Genomic DNA, 22,059 nt, shown 5'->3' with positions numbered 1-22,059 from the left:
TTTGTTCTTGTTTTATCTCTTTAATATCTCATTTTAGAGGAAAGGGGTTGCTACTTTCATACGCATGCAACGAATGGCGCTGCCACACCCCAAGTCTCGCTCGTTGGGCTTCTTGGGGGCCTCGATGCCTCAGCGGGGCCCCAGCGGAGGGGACCCCTGTTGGCCGCCTGAAGCTATTCCTGCCCCTGCAGTCCAGCTGGTAGAGGAGGAGCTGCGAGAGCTCGTAAGGTCGGACATTCACCGCTTTGGCGTCGTTACGCACCAAAGGGCTCCAGACCCAGCCTGCCCCTTCCCCCCCAGATGCAGCAAGAGGACGGATGTACGGCTCCACTCAGCCTATAGACCAGAAGAAGCACACCCATGGGACCACCTGCAACCTCCCGGGGGATTGACGCCTAGGTTTGACAAGCGCTCCTCCACAAGTAGGGACCCGAAGCCAGTAGAAACGGTGAGTGCGTTGGGCGTGAGCATGTGCTACCGAGGCCGAAACTTTGGAGGGAAAAGCTTAGAAAGCCTCAAGAAAAGTGCAAACGGAGGGGCAAACATCAGAGAGAGAACGCAGACACGAAGCGCACACAAGGGAAACTTAAGAAAACAGGAGTTGCACTTGAAGAGCGAACAACGCATACAGCACAAAACCGCAAACGAAGAGCACAGATACAGCATATACAGACGCATAAGCAGGTAGACAGAGCTGCGGAAGAAAGGCGGATATATACATATATGTATATCCATATCATTGTCTTAAACGCGTGCTGGGTTGTTGTTGTAAGGAGGTTCTAAAGGCATGATGATTGCTTGTGTTTCTATCCCACTTCGCCTTTCTCCTCGTCCCTGGCATTCGACTGTTACATGTTTCTTCGCGTGCATTTTGTGTTGCTTCCATCATCTATGCGTGTACTTGTTTGGTTCCTATCTTCGTGTGTTGTGCTCATAACGGAATACCCTCAGGGACCTCAGCAGCCTACACTGGAGGACCTTTGGTTTGCAGCTGCATACAAAGGAATCAAGTCAACTCAAAGGCAGCGGAGGCCCCCAGCACTTCCTCTTGCAGATTGGAGCCTCGCGGCGCCTGCGGCGCAAGTTGCAGCGCATGTAGACGGGGCAGAGGGTGCCATTGGGGAGCAAGCCCGACAGCTGGTGTATCCGCTGTCTCATCACAGAGCGGACAGTGCAGGCGTTCTTGAGCCCTTGCCAGCCCTTCACGAGGACGACTTCCTTAGGGGACCCGGTGGCCCCCCACTGAGCGAGGAGAGTAGGAAACACCTGTTGGTCTTTGGGCTCGACTACAAGGAAACCCTTAGCCCACGCAACAGGAGAGAGTGGGCCCCCATGGAAAGGGAGAGGTGGGGACGCTCGCGCCTCCTCAGATATCTCATCAAGACACAGCAAGTGCGCCTTTTGCCCCTTCACGCGCAGACCCTATACCCTTTTGCACAACCCCAAACGGGAGGCCTCAAGCGGCCATAATCACAGGGACCCTTACCAAAATAAAGAAAGGGAAGAAAGGCGGCTACCCAAGGGTTTGGCAAGTTGAATATGCTGCTCACAGGTCGTGTTTAATCGGGACTTGCTCAATAGAGAGTTCAGAGAAGACTGCGACAAATACTTAAAAAAGAACCACAACCTCAGGCGGAGGAACTCGCGCACTAGCGCAGATATCTCGCAATCAGCCGCGCCACACTGGCCAGCTGCAACTACATCCATCCAGCAGGGGGGGCTCCAAAAAGCCTCCCGAAACAGCACTTCGGATGATCCCAACGGGAGGGGTCCCCATTCGCGGGTTCCTTGTTGGTGGGGCCCGTCGCCGGTACCTAAGAGCAACGATGGCTCCTTACGAGGGCCAGTGGCATGGGAGGCCCCTTCAAATTATTATCTCAGGGCCCCCCGTGTGTCAGTGGTTTTTAGACTGAGAAGAGGGCCCCAGCTTGAGTGTCCTCCATTACAGCAGCGGAAGCCTGCAGAGGCGAGAGGGTTTGGGGAGACCCCAGAGAGGAGTTTGCTGCGGGTTCCGCATGGGGCCCCCCATGGGTCAACACAAGGGGGCCGATGGGGGGGCCCCCACGAGACTACTGATGGGGAGGTGGGGTGTGCAGTGATGCAGGAACGCAGAGGCAGTGCACGGAAAGGAGACTGGAGGAAGTGGGTTATGTGGGCAGCAGGAGGCACACGCGAAGAGGGGCAAGGACAAGCTGACAAGGCCAACGAGAACGAGGGAGAAGGAAATACAGAGATAGATGAAGACAACGAGGAGGAAGAGTACAGGCGGCACCTTCCTTGGTGCTACCACTTTCAGTATGAAAGAGACGTCGTCCCCGAACGAACTGAAAAAAAGACAAAAAAGCAAAGACCACACAGACGACCCATGCCACAACAGTTGGAGGATCTCAAGCTTCATAGTAAACCCGCAAGCTCTGAACCCCAAACCCTACACCCTAACAGTGAACTGTCCTCCCTAAGGCTGGTACTCAGATGATGCGAAGGGGGATTAGTGTTCGTGGCTTTTTCATTTGCAGAGGCGTGGGAGACCGAGTTAATTCGTCTGTTTGAAGCGGCAGAAGGAGACATGCCCTCTCTCTTCGTGGGAACGGGCAAACCAATGCAAGTTGCTGCCGATGCTGCTGTTGCAGATGATGCTGTTGTTGCTGCTGATGCTGCTGTTGTTGGCCTGCTACCACTGATGGTCTTGCCGCTGCTGCAGTGATAAGGCTTTGGAATCGTGCTGGGGATCCGTGCAAATGCTGTTGCTGAAGATAATCATGCCCACAGCGTTTGCTGCCGCTGTTGACACATCCTCAAGGTGTTGGTGCTGCTGCTTCTATTGCTGCTGCGCAGCCGACAGAAACACCCTAAGGACAAGACCGTCCCCTTTGCCTTGTTGAGGGAATATGGGACCTTCATCGACCAGATCACCACATGCGGGCCATTGCAGCAGGTGAATCAACCTAACTTCTGCTGTTGCCGCTGCTGCTGCAGCTGCAGCGGTTCTGCCGTAGCTTGTGTTTTGGTGCTGTCGATCCTGCAGTTGCAGCTGAAGCTGTTTGTTGCGGTCGTAGCTATAGTTGATATCCCAATGAGGCCAAAGCTGCAGCAGACGTAGCAACCGGGGCCCCACCGAGCCGCATCACTAGTACCAGAAGTAACAGCAGGAGTAGCAGCAGAAGTAGCGGCAGCAGTGGCAGCAAGAGTAGAAACGCGTGATTGGTATACGTTTTTGAACAGGAAGTGGAGAAGTGCCTGTTAGAAGCAACCGGTGCAAAACCCGAGAGGAACATTCCCCACATGGACCCGCCTAAGGGGCCCCGCGTGAACCCCAACTACAACTTAGACAAAGACAAATTGGAGGCAGCAGCAAAGAAGCTGCATGTACACATCGAACAGCCGCAAACGTTTGAAGGCATCGAGAAGAGAAGGAGACCGCTCCTTGACAAAGAAACCAAAGTCCTGGGGGGAGGAAGATACGTTGTATAAGGACTACCCTACACATCCTGCTGGTGCTTGTGTTGCTGCTGCGAATCGTGGGGCGAATGCCAACAAGGGATCATGAACGGGCAACTAATAATGCAGCAGCAGTGACAACAGCGGGAAAGGGACGATTAGTGCAGCAGCAGCAGCGGCAGCAGCAGCAGCAACGCCAACCGTAGTTGCACCATTGATGGCTATGCGCTTAGTTTGAAAATTAGCAAACGCCAAAAATATCAACTTTAAAACAAACACACAAACCGATGCCAAGGAGAGAAAAAGGAAGAGACAGAAGAAATTGACTGCATTTGTGCAGTAGCAGCAGAAGCAGCAGCAGCAACTGCTGCTGCTGCTGGGCGCGCTGCTGCATCTCCCATTGCGGCGGATTCAACTAGACTATGGTGGCAGTAAGCGCTGTTCGGATGTCCCGCAGCAGCAGCTGCAGCTGGAGAGCTGCAGCAGCTTGAGGTGCAACCGCTGCAGCAAAAGCTGGAGCAGCGGAGAACTAGTGCTGAATGCCCTGCTGCAGATGCTGCACGAGGTCGTATGCCCTCGTGGTGAGGGACTGAAGCGCCTCCCAAATTTTCGTCTCCATGAACGCCGCCGCTTGTAAAGGAGACAAATGCAGCTGGAACCGAGCCCTGCACACAAGCATAAAACCCTAAACCCTAAACTCTAAGCCCTGAGCCCACGGTGAAGCGAATGGGGTTAAAAAAATTTGCATTTTCTATAAAATTATTGAGTGACTATTTTTTCATTTGTAGAGATTTCAAATATATTTGAATTTAAAAATTAAAATGTAATCACATAAACAGAAGAAGAGACAGAAGTGGTTTAGTGTTGCAGGGTTTGGAGCTGCAGCCACAAAGAAGACTGGAGACAAATCCCTCAGTATAAACTACCAAACCATTTACCCCAGACGCACCTGAGGTGCTCCACAGCAAAGGGCTTGAAACAAGCAATGCGAGAGAATTGCATCGCGTCGAATAGCGATATGAAGTCGTCTGCCCTCTCCCGTAGAACAAGGAACCTAAACAGCAGCAACAGCAACAGCAGCAGCAGCAGCAACAGGTTGAAAATGCAACAAATACAGAGGTGAGCTGCAAGAACGGAGACAGACTAATGAAGACTGACACGGACAAGCAAATGCAGGAGACAAAAACAGACAGAAGCTGCAGCAGGAAGAAACAACCAGCAAACAGCAACAGAGAGATGGATAGGGAACGAGAAGGCTACAGCCACATAAGATATGGGACAAAAACGAGCAGAAGTAGTGACACTGCGGCAGAGCTAGTACTATATTCGGACATCTCCTGCAGTGGAGACAGAGGCATTCTCTGGCTCAGTATACTGTTACCACAAACGCATGTTGCTGCTACTGCTGCTACTAAATCCGCTACCAGTGCTGCTTTCGCTGCTGCTGCGGGTGCTTCTGCTGCTGCTGCAGCAGCAGCAGCAGCATCTACGTGGAAGCTCGCGCACTCACCCTCTGACGCATTTGTTAACAAAGGAGCGGAACTGTGGGCTCTGTTCCTTGCCTAGAAGAGCACACATCTCAGCAGTGAGTTTAAATGGAGCTCTTTCAAAGGCCATGTCCCCGCCGGGAGACAACGCCAACATAAACCCAAAGTCAATGTGCAGCAGACGGCCCGATTGAACCGATAGCAGCACGTTGCCGTTGTGTCTGTCTTTAACCTGCAGCAACTCAACAAGCAATAAGCAATAGAAACAACTGTAAACAACAGCAACATAATAAAGAGCAGCTGCAAACTGCAGCACGAAACAAAGGGCAAGCAAGCACGTTACAACAAGAATGAACCGCTGCAGCGTGACATAACAAAAAGCCAACACAGTGGTGCTACCCCCTACACTACTCAGCAGCAGCAACACCAGCACTAGTATGACTTAACAAAACAGAAAAAAGCAATACTTCTAAGTAGATAGCCCTATACGAAAAGACTCAACAGCAGCAGCACTTGTTGCACCACCGACGGCGATGTTAGCAGAAGCAGCATCGGTAATAGCAGCAGCACCGGTAGCAGCAGCAGCACTAACGACAGCGGTAGCACCATCAAGTACCTGCAGCAGGTAGCTGAGGACAGCATAAGCAGCTAAAGAGTCAGCGAAATTCTGTGTGGCGCTTTCAAAGGAAATGCGGTGAGGCCGCCCGCTTAGCAGCACCTCATCTTGCTGCTGCTGCTGCTGCTGCGTTCCCACACGCTGCTGCACTACTTGTTGCTGCTGCTGCTCCTGTTGCGTCTCGTCCACGTCGCTGTCGTTGCTTCCTCTGAATCGCTGCTGCCCAGAAGCCCTCCCCTCTCCTAAGTATCTGTGGCCTGCTGCTGCTGCTGCTGGTGCAGCAGCAGCAGCACCAGCAGAGTGCGTGTCGCCATTTGCAGGTTGCGGCATTGCGTGCGTGTTTCGGAGGCTGCTGCGTCTGCTGCTGCAGCTGGTGCTGCTGCTGGCTTCTTTGGGGAACGTCAGCGCAAAGAATTCAACAAGGGAGCAGCCAAATGTCTTTCCTATTTGATGCCGGCTGAAGGCATTTTCAACCACAGACACTGCACCGCCAAGCTGGCAGCCAGCCTTTCGCCCTCTTCCTGCTGCTGCTGCTGCTGCTGCAGAGCCTGAGACGCCTTCACCCGCAGGAGGCGAGTCGGACTGAAGCCCGTGGGGAGCGGTGGGAAGAAGCTGCTGTCTGCTGCTGCTGCTGCTGTTGCTTGCCGCTCCTGCGGATTCCACTGCAGATGCTCCTGCCGAGGCGCTAGCAAACCCTGCGAGAGGACCATCGTCGCTGCTGTCATACAGATGCTGGTGCGGGTGCTGCTGTTGCTGCTGATGCTGTTGCTGGTGTGCTGGTTCTGCTCTCTGGATTACAGCAGTGACGCCGTACGGTCGCAGCCACGAAGACTCCCCTGCAGAAGCGAGGACCGATAGGCACATCTGCAGCAGCAGCAGCAGCAGCAGCAGCAGCAAATGCAACACCCAGGTATGCATAAGTAGGCCACCCAGCAGCAGAGACGCAAAGGCCGGAACGCACAGTAAAGCCAACAGCAACGGCAAATATCCTGTTGAAACTGGCAGCAGCAGGGCAGCCATCCAGCTTCACGAAAACAGCAACAGCAGCATTAGCAGCGGACAAGACAGCAGCAAGAACAACACAGTAGCAGCAGCAGCAATGCCAATCTGGCTGCTAAGACGTCCCCCAGAAGGACGCCTGGGCAGCTTGAAAGCAGCAGCAGAGCCAGTAGCAGCAGCGACGAAGAAGCAGCAACAGCAATTTAGCAGCAGCAGCACCAAATTAACAGCAGCAGACGCAGCAAAGAACTACTAGCAGACATACACGCATAGCCTGGACAGCTAAGGCATCTTGCTGGAGGTCATCCAGAAGCTTGAAGATGCATGAGGGGTTTCTGCCGCCCTCAGCGGCCTCAAAAGACAGCAGAAATGGGGCCTAAAGGAAACAAAGAAATCAAAAACGATAAACAAATAAACAAAGGAACAAACATTCGAAAACAACCATGGCAAAAAGACAGGAGTAGAGAGGCAGACAAGGAGATAAACAACAGCAAACAAACATATTGAGACAAATATAAAGGCGGAAGGAGACAAAACGTTACAGACATCAAAGCTCTAGAAATGCGACAGCAAAACGCAAGGGAGACAGACAGAGGCAATACGCAGCAAAGGCGAGAGAAAACAAAACAAGAAAAAAACGAAGAGCCTCAAAGTTGAGCGAAAGAGAACACCAAGAAGAATGGCATGCACAAATGAAGCAAATGAGTCTGAAGATAAAACGAGAAGATAGGAAAAGAGAGTAAAGATAATTGAGATTGGGAGGCGTTCTTACCTTTGCTGCAGATTGCATGGCTGTCGCCGACTCAGGCAACGGCCGTTGAACCTTCAGGGCCTCCGTGAGCAGCCAAAAGCCCTCGCAAGGAGATGCCCTCTACGCACAAACACACAGGCAGCAGCAGCACAGCAGCAGCAACCGAAGCAGCAGCAGAAGCAGCAGCAGCAGCAGAAGCAGCAGACACATAATGCACGCCCAAATGCGTTCAAAACACACGCCCTTCAAAGCACTTGAGCAAATAACAAGAGCAACAAATACTACACTAAAGGGAGACTGCATTGTGGTTTAGGGTTTAGGGTTTAGGGTTTACCTGCAACTCTGCTATCTGCTGCACGAAGAAGGCCTTCCTCGCAGAAGGAGGAAGAACCACTGCACGTCCGCTGTACAAACAAACACCTTGCAGCAACCGTCCAAACCATAAACCCTTAACGCCAAACCCTAAACCCTAAACCGTACACCCTCGATACTTAACTCTACACCCTAAACCCTGAGTTCTGATTCAGAACTAAGCACCCTCGTAAGTTCCCAAAAAGGAGAACGACGAGCAGACACCCGCGAAAACAAACATCAATAAGAAACAGAGCGAGAGCGAGCGAGAGAGAGAGAGAGAGAGAGAGAGAGAGAGAGAGAGAGAGAGAGAGAGAGAGAGAGAGAGACTGGCATACAGAGAGAAAAAGCAACAAATATAGAGATAAGGACAATAAAAACAAGACAGCCAAGATAGAAAGACAACGAAGACAGACACAGAGAGAGACTGGCAATCAAGGAAGTAGAAAACAACAAAGACAGGCCAAGACAAATGGCAGATATACGCATATCTGCATGCTTCTATCTCTTTCTGCTGCAGCAAAAGGTGAAGCCCTTTTTATTTATGTCGACAGAGCGACCTACTGCCCTCATTACTCAACAGTGCTGTTCTTAGGACTAAGAACCCATCGCCCAGGTGACGAATAGCAGCAGCACAGCAGCAGCGCAGCAGCAGCACAGCAGCAGCGCAGCAGCAAGCCCTTTACCTCAAACCAATCACTGCCTTCCAATATTGCTCTTGACTGTCTAAGAAGTCCCTAGACCCCGCGCTCATCAACCGGAACAGCTCAGTCTGCAGCAGCAACAGAAGTAGCAGCAGCTGTAGTAATAGTAGTTGCAACAGTAGTAAGAGTAGTAACAGCAACAGCAGCAGCATCAGCACCAACAGCACCAGCAGCTGAGGCGAAGCAAGCCTAGGCAAAAGACTTTCCGCAACTCCATTAAGACGGGAAGCAAACCCCAGCCAGCCCTAAACCCTAAACCCTAAAACCCTAAACCCTAGACCGTAAAACCCTAAACCACAAATCGTAAATCTTCCACACGGTCTTACCCGCAGTTGCTTGGCTTTGGCAGCAAGGGGATCACTGTCTTCGAGCTGCAACCGCGGCATCAGCAGCAGCAGCAACAGCAGCAGAAGTGAAAGCATCGGCAATAGACACAAACGACTCAAGAAGGAGACAACCAACAGCAGAGAGAGGAGACAGTAGAAAAGGAACAAAAGAAAGAACAAATAACACTATTGTCCAAAGAAAACAGACAGATGCAGCATTTCTTACATTGGCAGCAGAGTCGAGCTGCATCACTAAAGACAGCTGGCGGTATGTACACCTGCTGCTGCTTCCAAGACGGCCTTCTTGGTGGTGGTGGTGATGCTGCTGCTGCTGCTGCCTACAGAAATCTGCAATGATAGCACCTTCCAGAGCTCTCCCTGGGTCGACACGAAGGGCCTGCAGCAGCTGCGGCTGTAGGAAGGAAAAGAGGTGCTGCTGCGGCGTTACTGGGATGCTGCTGCTGCTGCTGCTGTTGCTGCTGCTGCTGAGCAAAAGTACCTGGCAAGCAGCCGCACGCAGAATTTGAGTGGGGCCAACAGCCGCAACTTCACTTACAGGAGCTGTAATCTCTGCAGTGTGGCGCTTGCTGCTGCGGGTGGTGCTGCCGCTGCTGCAACTGCTGTTGCTGCTGCTGCTGCTGATGCAGCATGCTGCAGCCACTGCTGTTGCTGTGCTCTGCTGCAGCAGCAGCAGCAAGCCGTGGACTGGCAAAGAACTGCTGCAGTAGAGGAGACAGTGAATGACCATCCCCAAAGCGGGAAGAGGGCGCATTTGCTGCTGCTGCTGCTTCTGGTTGTGTTGCTGAGCCAATTGCGGTGTCTCTGCAGCAGCTCCACCGAGAAGGCACCCGCAAGATGGAAGTACTGAGCGTAAGCAGCCCATTACCTCTTGCTGTAGCAGCAGCAGCAGCAGACGCCACAGAGCGGACGCCCCTTCTGCAGGGGTTTGCTGCTGCAGTAGCAGCAGCTCCCTTATTGCCAACACCGGGTTCGCTGTTGCTGCTGCAACAGCAGGACAGGCCCACCTGCAGCACAACACATGCAAGGAAGCAGCTGTTGGTGAGATACTTAGTTGCCGCAGTTACTTCGGTCGCTACGATTGCTGCTGCTGCTGCTGCCGCTGCTGCTGCTACTCCTGCAGGCGGCCATCTAAAACAAAGGCGCGGGCTGCTGGGGGAAGCACAGCACACGCTTGCAGCTCACGTTGCAGCAGAAAAAATAGGAAAGGCTTGCAGCCGCATCGACGCCGAAGCAACAAGAGAGAGTGGAGCGTGTAGCAGCAAACTTGCTGCGGATGCTGCTGCTGCGACTGTACTGCTCCCTGGTGCTGCTGCAGCGTCAGCATTCTGCTCGCTAGCGTCCTTTGGCCGCTCTTTAAGCATCTTTTGCAGTTTCTCCGAAGGTAAGCCTTTGTTGCTGCTGCGTCGGGAGGCTGCTGCTGAGGCTGGCTGCTGCTGCAGCAAGCGCCGCAGCTGCTGCAAATCCGGATGCGGAGCCGTTGCAGCAGCAGGCCAGTGAACTTCCTGTGCAGCAGAGACTGCCGCTTCTGCTGCTGTAGAGGCTACAAGCTCCAAAGCATGCATTCTGTGCGCCCGGGCACTTCCCCAGGGCCTGCTGCTGCTGCTGTTGATGCTGCTGCTGCTGCTGCTGCTACTGGTGGCGCCTGCCTGGCCTGCTACAACTGCCCTTGCCTCCGCCGCAGCAGCTGCTGCTCCAGCTGCTGCCGCTGCTGCTTCTACTGCTGCTGCTGCATCAGCTGGGTTTTGGGGCACAATGTAGCAAAACGCAGCCACAAGGCGCTCGATCTCATCAAGAAGCAGCAGCCGCAGCAGCGCAGCAGCAGCAGGTGTTTCCTGCTTAACAACGCAAGTGTTTGCGCGGCTGCAGCAGAAGCTAGCATTGCTGCTGGGAAGTGAAAGAGACGGTGGTAGCTGCTCCTTCTGGACGAGGCGTCTGCTGCTGGTGCAGCAGCTGCAGCAGCTGCTGCAGCGCATATACCGATGCCCCTTGGGAACTCTGGAGCAGATGGCGCCGCAACGAGCAGCTGCACTGCGACCAGAGCAAGAACAACTGCTGCTGCTGCTGCTGCTGCTGCTAAGTGCAGCAGGCTCTAGCATGTCTGCGACGAAGGCCATGGAGTCAGCAAGCATTGCCAGTCGTTGCTTGGGGAAGCAGAAGCACGCGTTGCTGCTGCTGCTGTTGTTGCTGCTGCTGCTCCTGCTGCCGCTTCCAGTTGATAATGATCCAGTTGCAGCTGCAGCAGCAGCAGCAGCAGCTCTCACATCAGCACATTCACACGGCCGCAGCCAGCTTTCCTTAGCGGCTCGTTCAAGGAAGCAGCAAACTGCGCTGTATGTACACCGGAGCACCAGCAGCTGCTGCAGATGAGCAGCAGAGACCGCTCCTCTCCCTCGTAGCAGCGCCTGCTGCTCCGCAGCAAACGTCCCGTTGCACTGCAGCAGCAGCTGCTGCACCCTGGTGCGGTCCTCCAACAGCAAGCAGCAACGCGTGCCTTGCCGTTCGTGAAACTCCTGTCCCTGCTGCTGCTGCTGCCCACTGCAGCAGCAGCAGCAGCAAGAGGCCCCAGTAAGGCAGCAGCGGAGGGCTGTGAAGAGCAGCAAAGCGCTATCCAGCCGTCCAGCAGCAGCAGGGCCCCCAACGATGCTGCTGCGCTGCAGCTGCTCCAAGCCGAGCTGCGGAGACATCGCAGCACCGCTGCGAGCAGCAAACTTTGACAGCAGCAAGTGAGAGAAAGCTAAAGACAATGTCGCTCCTGCTGCATCAGCCGAATCGCCGCAGCAGCTGCTGCTCTCTCTGCTGCACCACGCATCTGACGGCGAGTCTAGGAGCTCATATACATCCACATCTTCTGCTGCAGCAGCTTCTTCCTCTGCGCGCTCTGCTGCTGCTGCTGAAGCAGCAGAGCGGCCCCACATCTGGGTGGCAAGTGTCTCCAAACTTCCCCGGAGTGCTGCATATGTGCGCCTGGAGGTTCCTTGCTGTTGCTGCAGTATTTGCTGCTGCTGCTGCAGCAGCAGGAGCTGAGCAGCAAGCGACGCTCGTCTCCCTCCTGAGGCGAGGTGGCCCTGCTGCACGAGTTTGTGTTGCTGTAGCAGCAGTAGCTGCTGTTTGTGCAGCAGCAGCCCAGGTAGATCCAGCTGCTGCGCCATGCGCAGCAGCAGCTCCTCGCGCCGCTGCTGCATATACAGCAGCGGTCCGTACACTGCAGAAGCAGCAGGACGCGTCTGGCTGTGGATGCGCAGCAGCAAATCGGGAGACGGGCCGGTTGGGCTGTCGAGTGCTTCATTTGAAAAGGTGGAAATCATTGCTGCTGCTGGGATTTGCTGCTGCAGCAGCAGCAACAAACACTCTCCCTCGGCGCACATATCTTGTTGCTGCTGCAGCGCTTGCTCCGCTCCAGACACCCAACAAGCTCGGAGCCACGGCCATCCGTTCGCTGCTGCTGCTGCTGCTGCTGTGCTTGCTGCTGCGCAGCAGGAAGACCCCAACAAAAACTGCTTTGGCGCACCAGCACGGACTGCAGCAAGTGCAGCAGCAACCATCTCCGCCCAAAGCCAAGCTACAGACCAAGGCAAGCCTTGCGTGATTACCTGCTGCAGCTGCTGCTGCTGCTGCTGCAGCAGCAGAAACGTTCCGTCTCTCAACGCAGTCGCAGCAGTCGCTGCAGCAGCCAAGCAGCGCCGCTGCAGCTCTCCACAGTCACATTCAAGCCCTTTAGTGCCTGTGCTGTTGCAGCTGCTACGGCGGCTGCTGCTAGTGCTGTTGTGACTCATTTGCCGCAGCAGCTGCTGCGCGTGCCGTTGCTCTTGCTGCTGCTCTTGCTGCTGCAGTGTGAGGTGCGCCGATGCCCACAGCTCCGCTGCTAGCAGCACTAGTGCAGCTGGCGTTCCAAATGAAGCAGCAGCTGCCGGACCTGCTGCTGCTGTGCGGGGACGCCAGGCCTCCTTGTTTATGCCCATCATGAGCTTGGCGTCAGTGGCAGCTTCTGGAGGTGCTGCTGCTGCCGCTTCCTGCTGCTGCTGTGTTTCATCACGCCTCTCCAGCAGCTGCTGCTGCGAGGCAGCAGCAGCAACAGACGTTGCAGCTGCAGCAGCCGCCGGAGGAAGGTTGTCTCCGCTACTAGCATGCAGCTGCACCGGTCTACCCAGCTGCTGCTGCTGCTGCAGCAGAACATGCAACTGCTGCACCTGTCGCGTGGCACTGAGGACAGCAGGAGCAGACGCAAACACCTGGGGCTGCTTCGCCTGCAGCAGCAGAGGAGCAGCAGCAGCTGCTGCAGCTTCAAAGCACCTACCAGAACTGCTGAATGACTCCCTCAGCAGCAGCTGCCAGCATCGCTGCAGCAGTTGCTGCTGCGTTGCACGTGCAGCAGTAGCAACACCATTAAAGGCCTGCTGCTGCTGCGCTTGAGGTTTGGACTGCAGCGCATTGGGCTGCTGCAGCTGCTGCAGCTGCAGCCGCTGCAGCTGCAACGCTACATTGGGTTGCAGCTGCCGCCAGCCGCCTGCAGCAGCAGCAGCAGCAGCAGCTGTGCCGTCCGCAGCATTCGCAGAGCGTCGTTTTGCTGCGGCTGCTGCCTCTACGATCAGCAGTAACAGCTCAAGAGACAGCAGCCGAACTTGCTGCTGTGAGAGATAAGTCTCCATCGCCTGCATTCCTTCCGGTTGCGCCTGCTGCTCCAGCTGTTGCTGCTGCTGCTGCTTCTGCTTCTGTTGTTGCTGCTGCTGTTGTTGCTGCTGTTGTTGCTTCTGCTGATACTGCTGCTGCTGCTGTTGTTGCTGCTGCTGCTGTTGCTGCTGCGGCAGGTTAACGTCGGTAAGCAACAGGGCACCAAACAAACAAAGCGCCGGGCCCGCAGCTCCCTCTTGAGCCCACGAGTGCAGCAGCTGCTGCAGCAGCTGCTGCAGCAGCTGCTGAAGCACCGAATTGAGCAGCGTTGCATATTGTTCCTGATAGCTTAGACGCCGATCCTGATCTGCTTGTCTGTCTTGTTGCTCCTCCGGCTGCTGCTGCTGCCCCTGCTGCTGCTGCTGCTGCTGCTGTCCTTCTTTTGCAAACAGCAGCGAAAGCACCTACAAGCAGCAAAAATCAAAAACTCGGCGTGCAGCTGCAGAAGCTGATAGAGCGGCAGCAGCGCCGGTAACAGACACAAAAGCAACTGCAGCAAAAGCAGCGGACGACGCAGAAGCAGCAACAATAGCAGCAGCAGCATAGGCAGACGCGCACCTGCAGCAACGCCAACACGAATCTGCTGCTCTGGGCTGCAGCAGGAACTGCATCAAGCAGCTGCTGCAGCAGCGACACGATTGCCGCTGGAGCCAGTTGGCGCATACCGCGCTGCAGCTGTTGCTGTTGTTGCTGCTGCTGCTGCATGCACCCAAATGTCCACCGCTGCTGCTGCTGAGGCGGACTGGACTTTACAGCAGCCGGCAGCAGCAGCAGCAATGCTGTTGCCCCCTACACACAGCAATGCGCGCAGAAGAAGCAGCAAGCCACAAAGCAAGAGCCACTACAGAAACGATAGCGCCGACAGCAGCTGCAGCAGCATCAAAACAGCACTTCGCTGATCCAGAGACAGCTACATCAGCACGATGCTGGTGCTACTCGGGGGCTTAGGAAGGACAGCAGCAACGCGGCATAGAAGCGAACAGCAGGCAACCAACAGAAGCAGCAACTGCAGCACCAGCAGCAGCAGCAGCTGCTGCTGCTGCAGCAGATCTGTCGTGGCGCTCACGTCTACAACTGCAGCGGCTTCTGGGGTATAGGCAGAAGAAGCGCGGCTGCTGCTGCCGCTTCTGCAGCAGCTGCTGTTGCAGCTGCTGCTGCACAACGCGCGGAAGCAGCAGCGCACGCCCCTAGTGTTGGTCGTCGGGCTGCTGCTGCTACGACAGTCAGTAAATTTTTCTGTCCACCGCTCCACAGCTAGGATTAAGGCCTTCCCTGCAGCAGCAGCACAAGCAGCAGCAGCAGCAGCATAAGCAGCCGCAGCGCATGCAGCAGCATTACAACCAGTAGCAGCAGCAGAACCTGACGAGACTGAACGTCGCTGCTGCCCCTTGAAGAACTCATGCTGCAGCTACGCTAGTGCAGCAATTGCTGCAGTCAGTGCTGCAGCAAGCGCTGCAGCAAGTGCTGCAGTATCTAAGGGTCGCACATTTCAAACGCTTCATAGCCTCCGACTCTGCGCTGCTCTCGCTGCCGCTGCTGCTGCTGTTGCTGCTGCTGCTACTGCTGCTGATGGTTTCAAGGGCATGGAGACATTGCAGGGCCTCGCAGGCGCTGCCGCCGCTCTGCAGCGCAGCAGCAGCAGAGGCAGCAGAAGCAGCAGCGGATAAAACAGCACTCGATGCAGACGCAGGAATACAAACGCATGCAGTGTGATCAGCAACAACTGCAGCAGCAGCAGCAGCAGCAACAGCAGCAACACCGAGAGTACCGCTGCTCTATGAGACGCTGCAGCAAATGTTGCTGCTAAGGAGCAGACATCTGCAGCTTCCTGCAGTTTCCTCTCCGTGTGGTTTCGTAGTAGCCCTTCGCGCTGTTTCAGCTGTTGCTGCTGCTGTTGCTGCAGCAGCAGCAGCCAAGGACGGGGCAGCGAACTCGCAGCCGCGTCTCCAGGCAGGTGAACCTGCAGCAGCAAATGCAGCAGCAGCAGCAGCAGCAGGTGCATGCGGCGCACGAACAGGTGTGCCTGAGAGGTCAGTTGAAGAACCTGAAGGAGCAGCAGCTTCTGCCGTTGCTGCAGCAGCTTCTGCTGCTGTTGCTTCAGCAGCCAATGCTACTCCTGCAGCAGCTTTCTCTGCTGTTGCTGCAGCAGCGTTTGCTGCTGCTGTTTCTGCAGCAGCAGCACAAACACCAGAACGTACATGAGCAGCTTCACTGCTGCACGGCATGAAGAGGTGGCTGTCGATTGTGGGGCCCGTCAGTTGGCTTGCGGTGTACAGCAGCGCGCAGAGAACTTCTCTGTGGCGCTGATGCTGTTGCTGCTGCTGCAGGTGAGAGAGCCTCTGCTGCTGCTTCGGCTGCGCCTTCTGCTGCTGCTTCTGCTGCTGCTGACGCGAAAGCTTCCTCTCGCCTACAGAGCCACAGTCGATACCCGCCTCTATTACCACCCGCAGCCACAGCTGCAGCAAACAAGACAAGCAAAGAACTCACACTGCTGCTGATTCTGCTGCCTCAGCAGCAGCAACACAGTCAGCAGGCGGAGAAACAGCAGCAACGCAGTCAACCGCAGGAGCAGCAGCAACAGCACAAGCCACAACAAGAACCGCAGCAGCAGCAGCAGCAGCACCAGCAGCAAGCAGGCCATCATCTTACATCAGCGGCTGCTGAGGCCACCGGGGCACAAAAAAATGGAGCGTGCAGCGCGCAACATGCTTTGCTTCTGCTGCAGTCGCTGTTATGTAAACGGCATTGCTGTTGCTGCTGTTGTGGTTGTTGCTGCTGTTGTTGCTGCTGCTGCTGCTGCTGCCGCTGCCCGCATAGGAAGAGGGCGCGACCCAAGTGCAGCAGCTCATGCCGAAGCTGCAGAGCAGCAGTTGCTGCAATCAGCGCAAACAGCAGCAGATCGCACACGCAGCAGCATCAAACCTAACACCAGCAACAGCAGCACAAGCCGCACTACCCAGCACCAGAGCTGCAGCAATGGCCACAGCAAGTCAGAAGCAGCAGCAGCAGCAGCAGCGCAGCGGGACTGCCGACAACTTTGGCTGCTTCCTTGCGACTACATTTGCTGCTGCTATGCGCAATGGGCTCCAGGAGCAGCAAAGGCAGTAGCAGCAAAGCCAGTAGCAGCAACAGCAGCAGCAAAGCAGCAGCAAAGCAGCAGCTGGAGACTGACACCCTGCGAAGGTTTTGTAGTGGCCCTTGGGGCCCCAGTGCATCCGCAAGGACAAGTTGAGGCCGGAAAAGAAAAGCCTGAGGTAGTAGTAGAGGCAGCAGCAGCAACAACAACAGCAGCAGCAGCAGCAGCAGCAGCAGCAGCATCAAGGCCAGCAGCAATAGCACGGGGTGAACGACTGGCTGCCATACATACAGCTACTGCAGCAGCAAATAGCCGGTAGGGAACTAAAGGATACTGCAGCACGAACTATGAAGAAGCAACAGGTGCAGAAACAGAAAGAGCAGCAGCTGCAATAGCAGCAGAAGCAACTACAGTAGCAGCAACAGCAGCAACAGCAGCAGCAACAGCAGCAACGTCCACTCACTGTGTAAGAGTGGCTCGCAGCAACAAACACGGAGTTCGTCCTGCTGCCGCTGCCGCTGCTGCTGCCTCCGCTAGCGCAGTAAGGCATCGGCAACATATTGCTGCACTTGCTGCTGCTGCTGCTGCCGCTGCTGCGCGCCTGTCTGCTGGAGTTACTGGTGTCCCTGCAGCAGCAGCAGCAAGATCGCCCCATATTGAGGATCTTGATTCGCTGAAGGGAGTGTCCATCCTCTGCTGCAGCTGCTGCTGCTGCCTGCGAGACATCAGTTGCTGCAGCTTGTGGCTGCTGCTGCTGCTAGACTCGGCAACGGCAAGAGGTTCCTGCTGCAGCAGCAGCAGCAGAAAGCATGCGCCAATGCCTCTGGCTAGCGCGCATCCCGCCATCTCCCAGACGCAGGATTGTGCTGCTGCTGCATTTGCTGCTGCTGTTGCTGCTGATGCAGTTGCGGCTGCTGAGCTTGCAAGAGACGCTGCTGCTTCTTCTGCTGCGACTCGCAGCGAATCTGCAGCAAGGCCCACATTCCGGATAGATAAGCTGCTGCTGTTGCTGCTGCTGCTGTTCCTGCTGTAGCTGCTGCTACAGCAACATGAGCAGCTTTGTAGCGCTCTCGCGGTTGCTGCTGCTGCTGTTGCTGCAGCACGCAGGGCCATCCGCTGCTGCGCATGCCGCTGTTGCTGTGGGAGCAAGTCAGGAGCACCAGCAGCAGCAGCAGCACCAGCAGCAGGGGACTGCACATCCATAGACCGCCGCTGCCGCAAGGACGGTGTCCCTGCTGCTGCTGCTGCTGAAGCAAAAGCTGCTATGAGGTGCTGCAGGACTGAGGCCAGCAGCGCGAGCAACGCAGGGAGAGGCAGCGCATGCATCAGCAGCAACTGAAGCACATGCACACTCACAGACACACAAATGTTGCTGCCTTCTGCAACAGAAACAAACACCGCAACAGCAGCAACATATGCGGTATCTGCTGCAGCTGCTTTAGAGTGCCGTCAACCCGCTCCATTATGCTCACGCTTGTACTTCTGCTACTGCTACTGCTGCTGCTGCTGCTACTGCTGCTGCTGCTGCTGATGGTGCTGGTGCTGGTGGTGTTGCTGCTACTGCTGCAAATGATGCTGGTGTCACTGCCAGTGCTGCTGCTGCTGTTGCTGTTGCTGCTGCTGCTGAGTGTGCCTTAGCAGCAGCAACACGTACATCGGAGGAAAATGTTGTAGCAGCAAACGCATTGAACGCCGCCAGGCTGCTGCTGCTGAGCTGTCGGTGGGGATGTTGCTTTACGTGCAGCAGCAGCAGGAGCTGCTGCTGCTGATGCTGCTGCTGTCGGGAGTGCAGCAGCTGCAGCATGAGGGCTATGCAGCGAGCCCCTTGCTGCTGCAAAAAGATAGAGGAGACATCTCCTTGCTGCAGGTCGTCCGTCACTGGCGAAGGGTGTGTGCTGTTGCTGCTGCTGCTGCTGCTGCTGCTGCACTCAGCAGCAAACTCCCGCAGTAGAGAATCACACTGGAGCATCAGTGAGCCCCGTCTTGCCGGAAGGCTCTCCGCTTGCTGCAGCAGAACTGCTGGCTGCAGCAGCAGCTGCTGCTGCTGTTGCTGCTGCCGCTGCTGCTCGTGTTGCTTCTGCTGATTCACGGCAAAGAGAAAAATAGTAGCTGCCTCCAGTCGGCGGATGCGGTGGCGCAGCAGCAAGCCGATGCAGTGCAGCAGCAGCTGCTGTTGCTGCTGCTGCTGCTGCGACAGGTGCAGCAGCTGCATCTGCTGCTGCGCTCGTGGGGATAGCTGCAGCAGCTGCTGCTGCAGGCTTGGTGGGCGCGGCAGAGCCCTCCGCAGAGGCGCCAGTCCTTGCTGCAGCTGCTGCATGTTCCTGTAAAACACCTCAAGGATCTGCTGAGGTGTATCTGCAGCCGCCGCAGCTGCTGCAGCTGCTGCTGCTGCTGCTTCGTCTTCTCCTGAGCCTGCTGCTGCTGCTCTCCAAGTAGGCAACTGCAGCAGCAACAGCCAGCGCGATATAACGGTGCAGCTCCACCAAGTGTCTGCATTGCAGCGGGCTGCTGCAGTTGCAGGAGCCGCAGCAGCAGCAGCAGCAGCAGCAGCAGCAGCCGCGCCTGTAGCAGCGGCAGCACCAGCTGGCTGTAGCAAAGAAGGGCTTGAAGGCTCTTCGCTGCGGCTGTCGGTTGTGCAGAGACACATCTCCTCGAGTGCAACAGCAAACAGCAGCTGCTGCAGCTTCCGCTGCCTGGCACCAAGCAGCAGTTCGTCCGCCGTTTGCTGCTGCTGCTGCTGCTGCTGCTGCTGAAGTGGATGTTGCAGCATAGGACAGGTCGGATGAGGAGGAGCTGCTGTTGGTGGCGGCAACAACATAGCTGTCGCTCCTCCTGCTGCTGCTGCTGCTGCTGCCTCTGCTAGGGAGAAGAGTGTTACGTCCCTGAGTTCGCAGAGCAGCAGCAGCAGCACCGGCTGCATGCGCTGCTGCACCTGCCGCTGCAGCAGCAGCTGCGACAGCAGCAAAGTTGAAATCGATCGAGGGCGGCCATCGGTCCCCAGATGCTCCGCCAGCCCCTGCAACACCTGCAGCAGCTGCGGCAGCAGCTTCTGCTGCTGCTGCTGCTGTTGCTGCTGCGTTTGCTGTGCTGCCACACAGGCAGCAAGAAAGCCGCTGCGGAGACACCCCACAGCAGCAGAAGCAACCGCAAGCAGTGAACACACTGGCAGCAGCCGCTTCCGCTGGAGCCGCAGCAGCCCCGTAGCAGTACAGCCGTCTTGCTGCTGCTGCTGCTGCTGTTGATCAACAGCAGAGCTGCTGGTGAGGGCGAAGGCGTTAGAGAGCTGTTGCAGCCACGTCAGCAGCAGCAGCTGCTGCTGCTGCATGCTGCTCTCTCTGCTACACTTTATGGAGGAAACAGCCGCTGTATTTGCTGTTGCTGCTGCTTGTGCTGCTGCTGCTCCGGGTGGGGCTGCTACAGCTGAAGGCGCGGCAGCGCGAGACAAGACAGCAGCAGCAGCAGCAGCTGCTGCTGCGGTGTCTATCCAGCTTGAGAGGAAGTGCTTGCGCCGCAGAGTCACGTGACCGTGGGTGATAGCTGAAGGTGCTCGCTGCAGCAGCAGTTGCTGCTGCTGCTGCTGCAGCTGCTGCCGCTGCTGCAGCGAACCAATTTTTCTTACAAGTCTCTGAGGGGAGAAGACATCTCCCGCCTGCTGAAACCTCTGCGCTAAGTTCGCGCGCTGCTGCGGCGGATCTGCTGCTGCTGCTGCTGCTGGGGATGGTGGTGAAGGCGCTGCAACTAGAGCAGCAGCAGGAGCTGCAGCAGGAGCGACAGCCGCCTGCAGATCCTCAGCTGCTGCTGCAGCTGTCGCTTCGTGTTGCTGCTGCGCATGCAGACTGCTGCAGCGGGCGCCATTCACCAGCAGCAGCTGCTGCTGCTGCGGTTGCTGCAGCGACGCGAGGGTCCGTCGCAGCGGCCTCCGTACGGTCACAGCCGCTGCAGCAGCAGCAGCTGCTGCAGCAGCTGCTGCTGCAGCAGCTGCTGCTGCTGAGGGGGCTGAGAAAGCTGCATCATCACCAGAGGAAACAGAGCGTCGCAAGGAGGCGCTGCCGCCAACGAAGGGAGACGGCCTTACAGCAGAAGAAGTGAAGGGGCTGCTGCTGCTGCCGTTGTTGCTGCTGCTGCTGCTGCTAGTTCGTCTATACACCGGACCAACAGGAGACACCTGCAACGCAATGAAGGAACAGAGCCGCTGCTGCAACACCCGAGGCAGCTGCTGCTGCAGTAGCAGCAGCACCTCCACCAGCCGCCGCAGCCGCTGTTCTTCCCTTGTCTCTGCTGCTGCTCCTGCTGCATGCAAGCAGCCCCCCTGCAGCAGCAGCTCTGCTTCTGCTGCCACTCGACGCAGCAGCAGCGGCCCCACAGTCTGCAGCAAATCGCTTAGAGCGGCAGCGCCACCGCTGCGGAGCTGCAGCAGCACAAGCAGACAGCAAACTGCCTGGTGATGCAATGGATGCAAGTCAAGCAGCACCAGCAGTAACAGCAGCAGCAACAGCAGCAGCAGCAACAGCAGCAGCAGCAGCAAAAGCAACGCCGATTCGGGTGTACACGCAGCGAAATTACCTCTCCATCGTCTCGGATGCAGCAGCTAACCGCCTCCGCAGCAATACCCTGCAGCAGCTCGCACTCAGCCATCTTGCTGTTGCTGCTGCGGGTGGGGCTGCTGTTGCTGCTGCTGCCGCTGTTATTGCCGCTGCTGCTACCCCTTCATGGGTCCTGCCGCCGCCGCTGCTGCTGCTGCAGTTGCCGCGGCGATCCCAGCAACATCAGCTGCTGCTGCCCTGCTGCTACTGCAGCAAGGAAGAGGCCCCCTAAGCTGCAGCATCCACTTTCTCTCAGTTATAGACTGAGGAGTGCAGCAGAACAGCAACGGGGGAAAGACCGCAGCAGCAGCAGCAGCTGCTGCTGCTGCGGCCCCTCCTGCTGTTGTTGGTCTGCTGCTGCGGTTCTTGTCTGTGTAGGCGTGTCTGTAGCGGCTCTTCTGCTGCTTCACGCGCGGTGCTGCTGCTGGCTCACTATGGCAAGCAGCAATAGCAGCAGCAACAGCAGCAGCAGCAGCAGCAGCAGCAGCAGCAGCAAGGCCTGCGTTAGGTTCCTTCACCCAATGAGCCCCCACTTTGTTTTTGCTACGGAAGTGCTGCCTTTGGCGCTGAAAGATCGACAGCAGCAGCAAATTGCAGCAGCAGCAGCAGCAACACCACTAGCAAGGGGAGCCACCAACCCCAAAAGCTGCAGTCCTCAACACTCCTTTCGATGGTCTCGTATATTAATTTTAATTATTTCAGCTAGTAACAATTAAAAGCAATTGATGTAAAGGCAGCAGCAGCAACGTCTATACACCCCAGGAGAGAGATTCCTCTCCGCCGCCGACGGGGGCCCGCAGCAGCAGCAGCAGCAGCAACAGCAGCAGCAGCAGCAGCAACAACAACAGCAACAGCAACAGAAATAAGATTCAACAATGTCAATTCTTTTAGGAAGGACAGCAGCAGCTGCACCGCAGAAGCGGGAAGGAGCAGCAACTCCTCAGGCAGCAGCAGCTGCAGCAACAGAAACCGAAGTTACAGCAACAGTAACAGCAGCAGCAGCAGCAGGAGCAGCAGCAACTCCTGCAACTCGAGCTGC

The 22,059-nt window shown here is 56.4% G+C and overlaps 2 protein-coding genes across 2 annotated transcripts; one reads left to right on the top strand and one right to left on the bottom strand.

The window, feature by feature from the left end:
* Positions 1–64: 64 nt before the first annotated feature.
* EAH_00024220 (hypothetical protein, conserved) lies at positions 65–2,704 on the top strand (the record flags this gene model as incomplete). The annotated part of the gene is made up of 4 exons (XM_013393068.1): positions 65–448; positions 952–1,392; positions 1,553–2,399; positions 2,517–2,704. 4 exons carry the CDS (start codon positions 65–67, stop codon positions 2,702–2,704), a joined length of 1,860 nt encoding a protein of 619 aa, XP_013248522.1.
* Positions 2,705–3,967: 1,263 nt separating this feature from the next.
* On the bottom strand, positions 3,968–21,072 carry EAH_00024210 (phosphatidylinositol 3-and 4-kinase domain-containing protein, putative; the record flags this gene model as incomplete). Its single annotated transcript, XM_013393067.1, has 21 exons — positions 3,968–4,103; positions 4,388–4,492; positions 4,949–5,157; positions 5,542–6,405; positions 6,806–6,916; positions 7,313–7,411; positions 7,626–7,695; positions 8,329–8,414; positions 8,673–8,717; positions 8,899–9,697; positions 9,876–13,765; positions 13,920–14,150; positions 14,428–14,633; positions 14,848–14,983; positions 15,130–15,321; positions 15,560–15,817; positions 16,011–16,234; positions 16,534–16,610; positions 16,901–17,772; positions 17,918–20,845; positions 21,001–21,072. 21 exons carry the CDS (start codon positions 21,070–21,072, stop codon positions 3,968–3,970), a joined length of 11,610 nt encoding a protein of 3,869 aa, XP_013248521.1.
* Positions 21,073–22,059: the final 987 nt, after the last annotated feature.

The sequence above is a fragment of the Eimeria acervulina genome, genomic scaffold, assembly GCF_000499425.1.
Source record: "Eimeria acervulina Houghton genomic scaffold, Eah_scaff189, whole genome shotgun sequence".
In the NCBI taxonomy this organism is placed as follows: Eukaryota; Apicomplexa; class Conoidasida; order Eucoccidiorida; family Eimeriidae; genus Eimeria; species Eimeria acervulina.
This window is presented reverse-complemented; position numbering and strand designations above follow the sequence as displayed.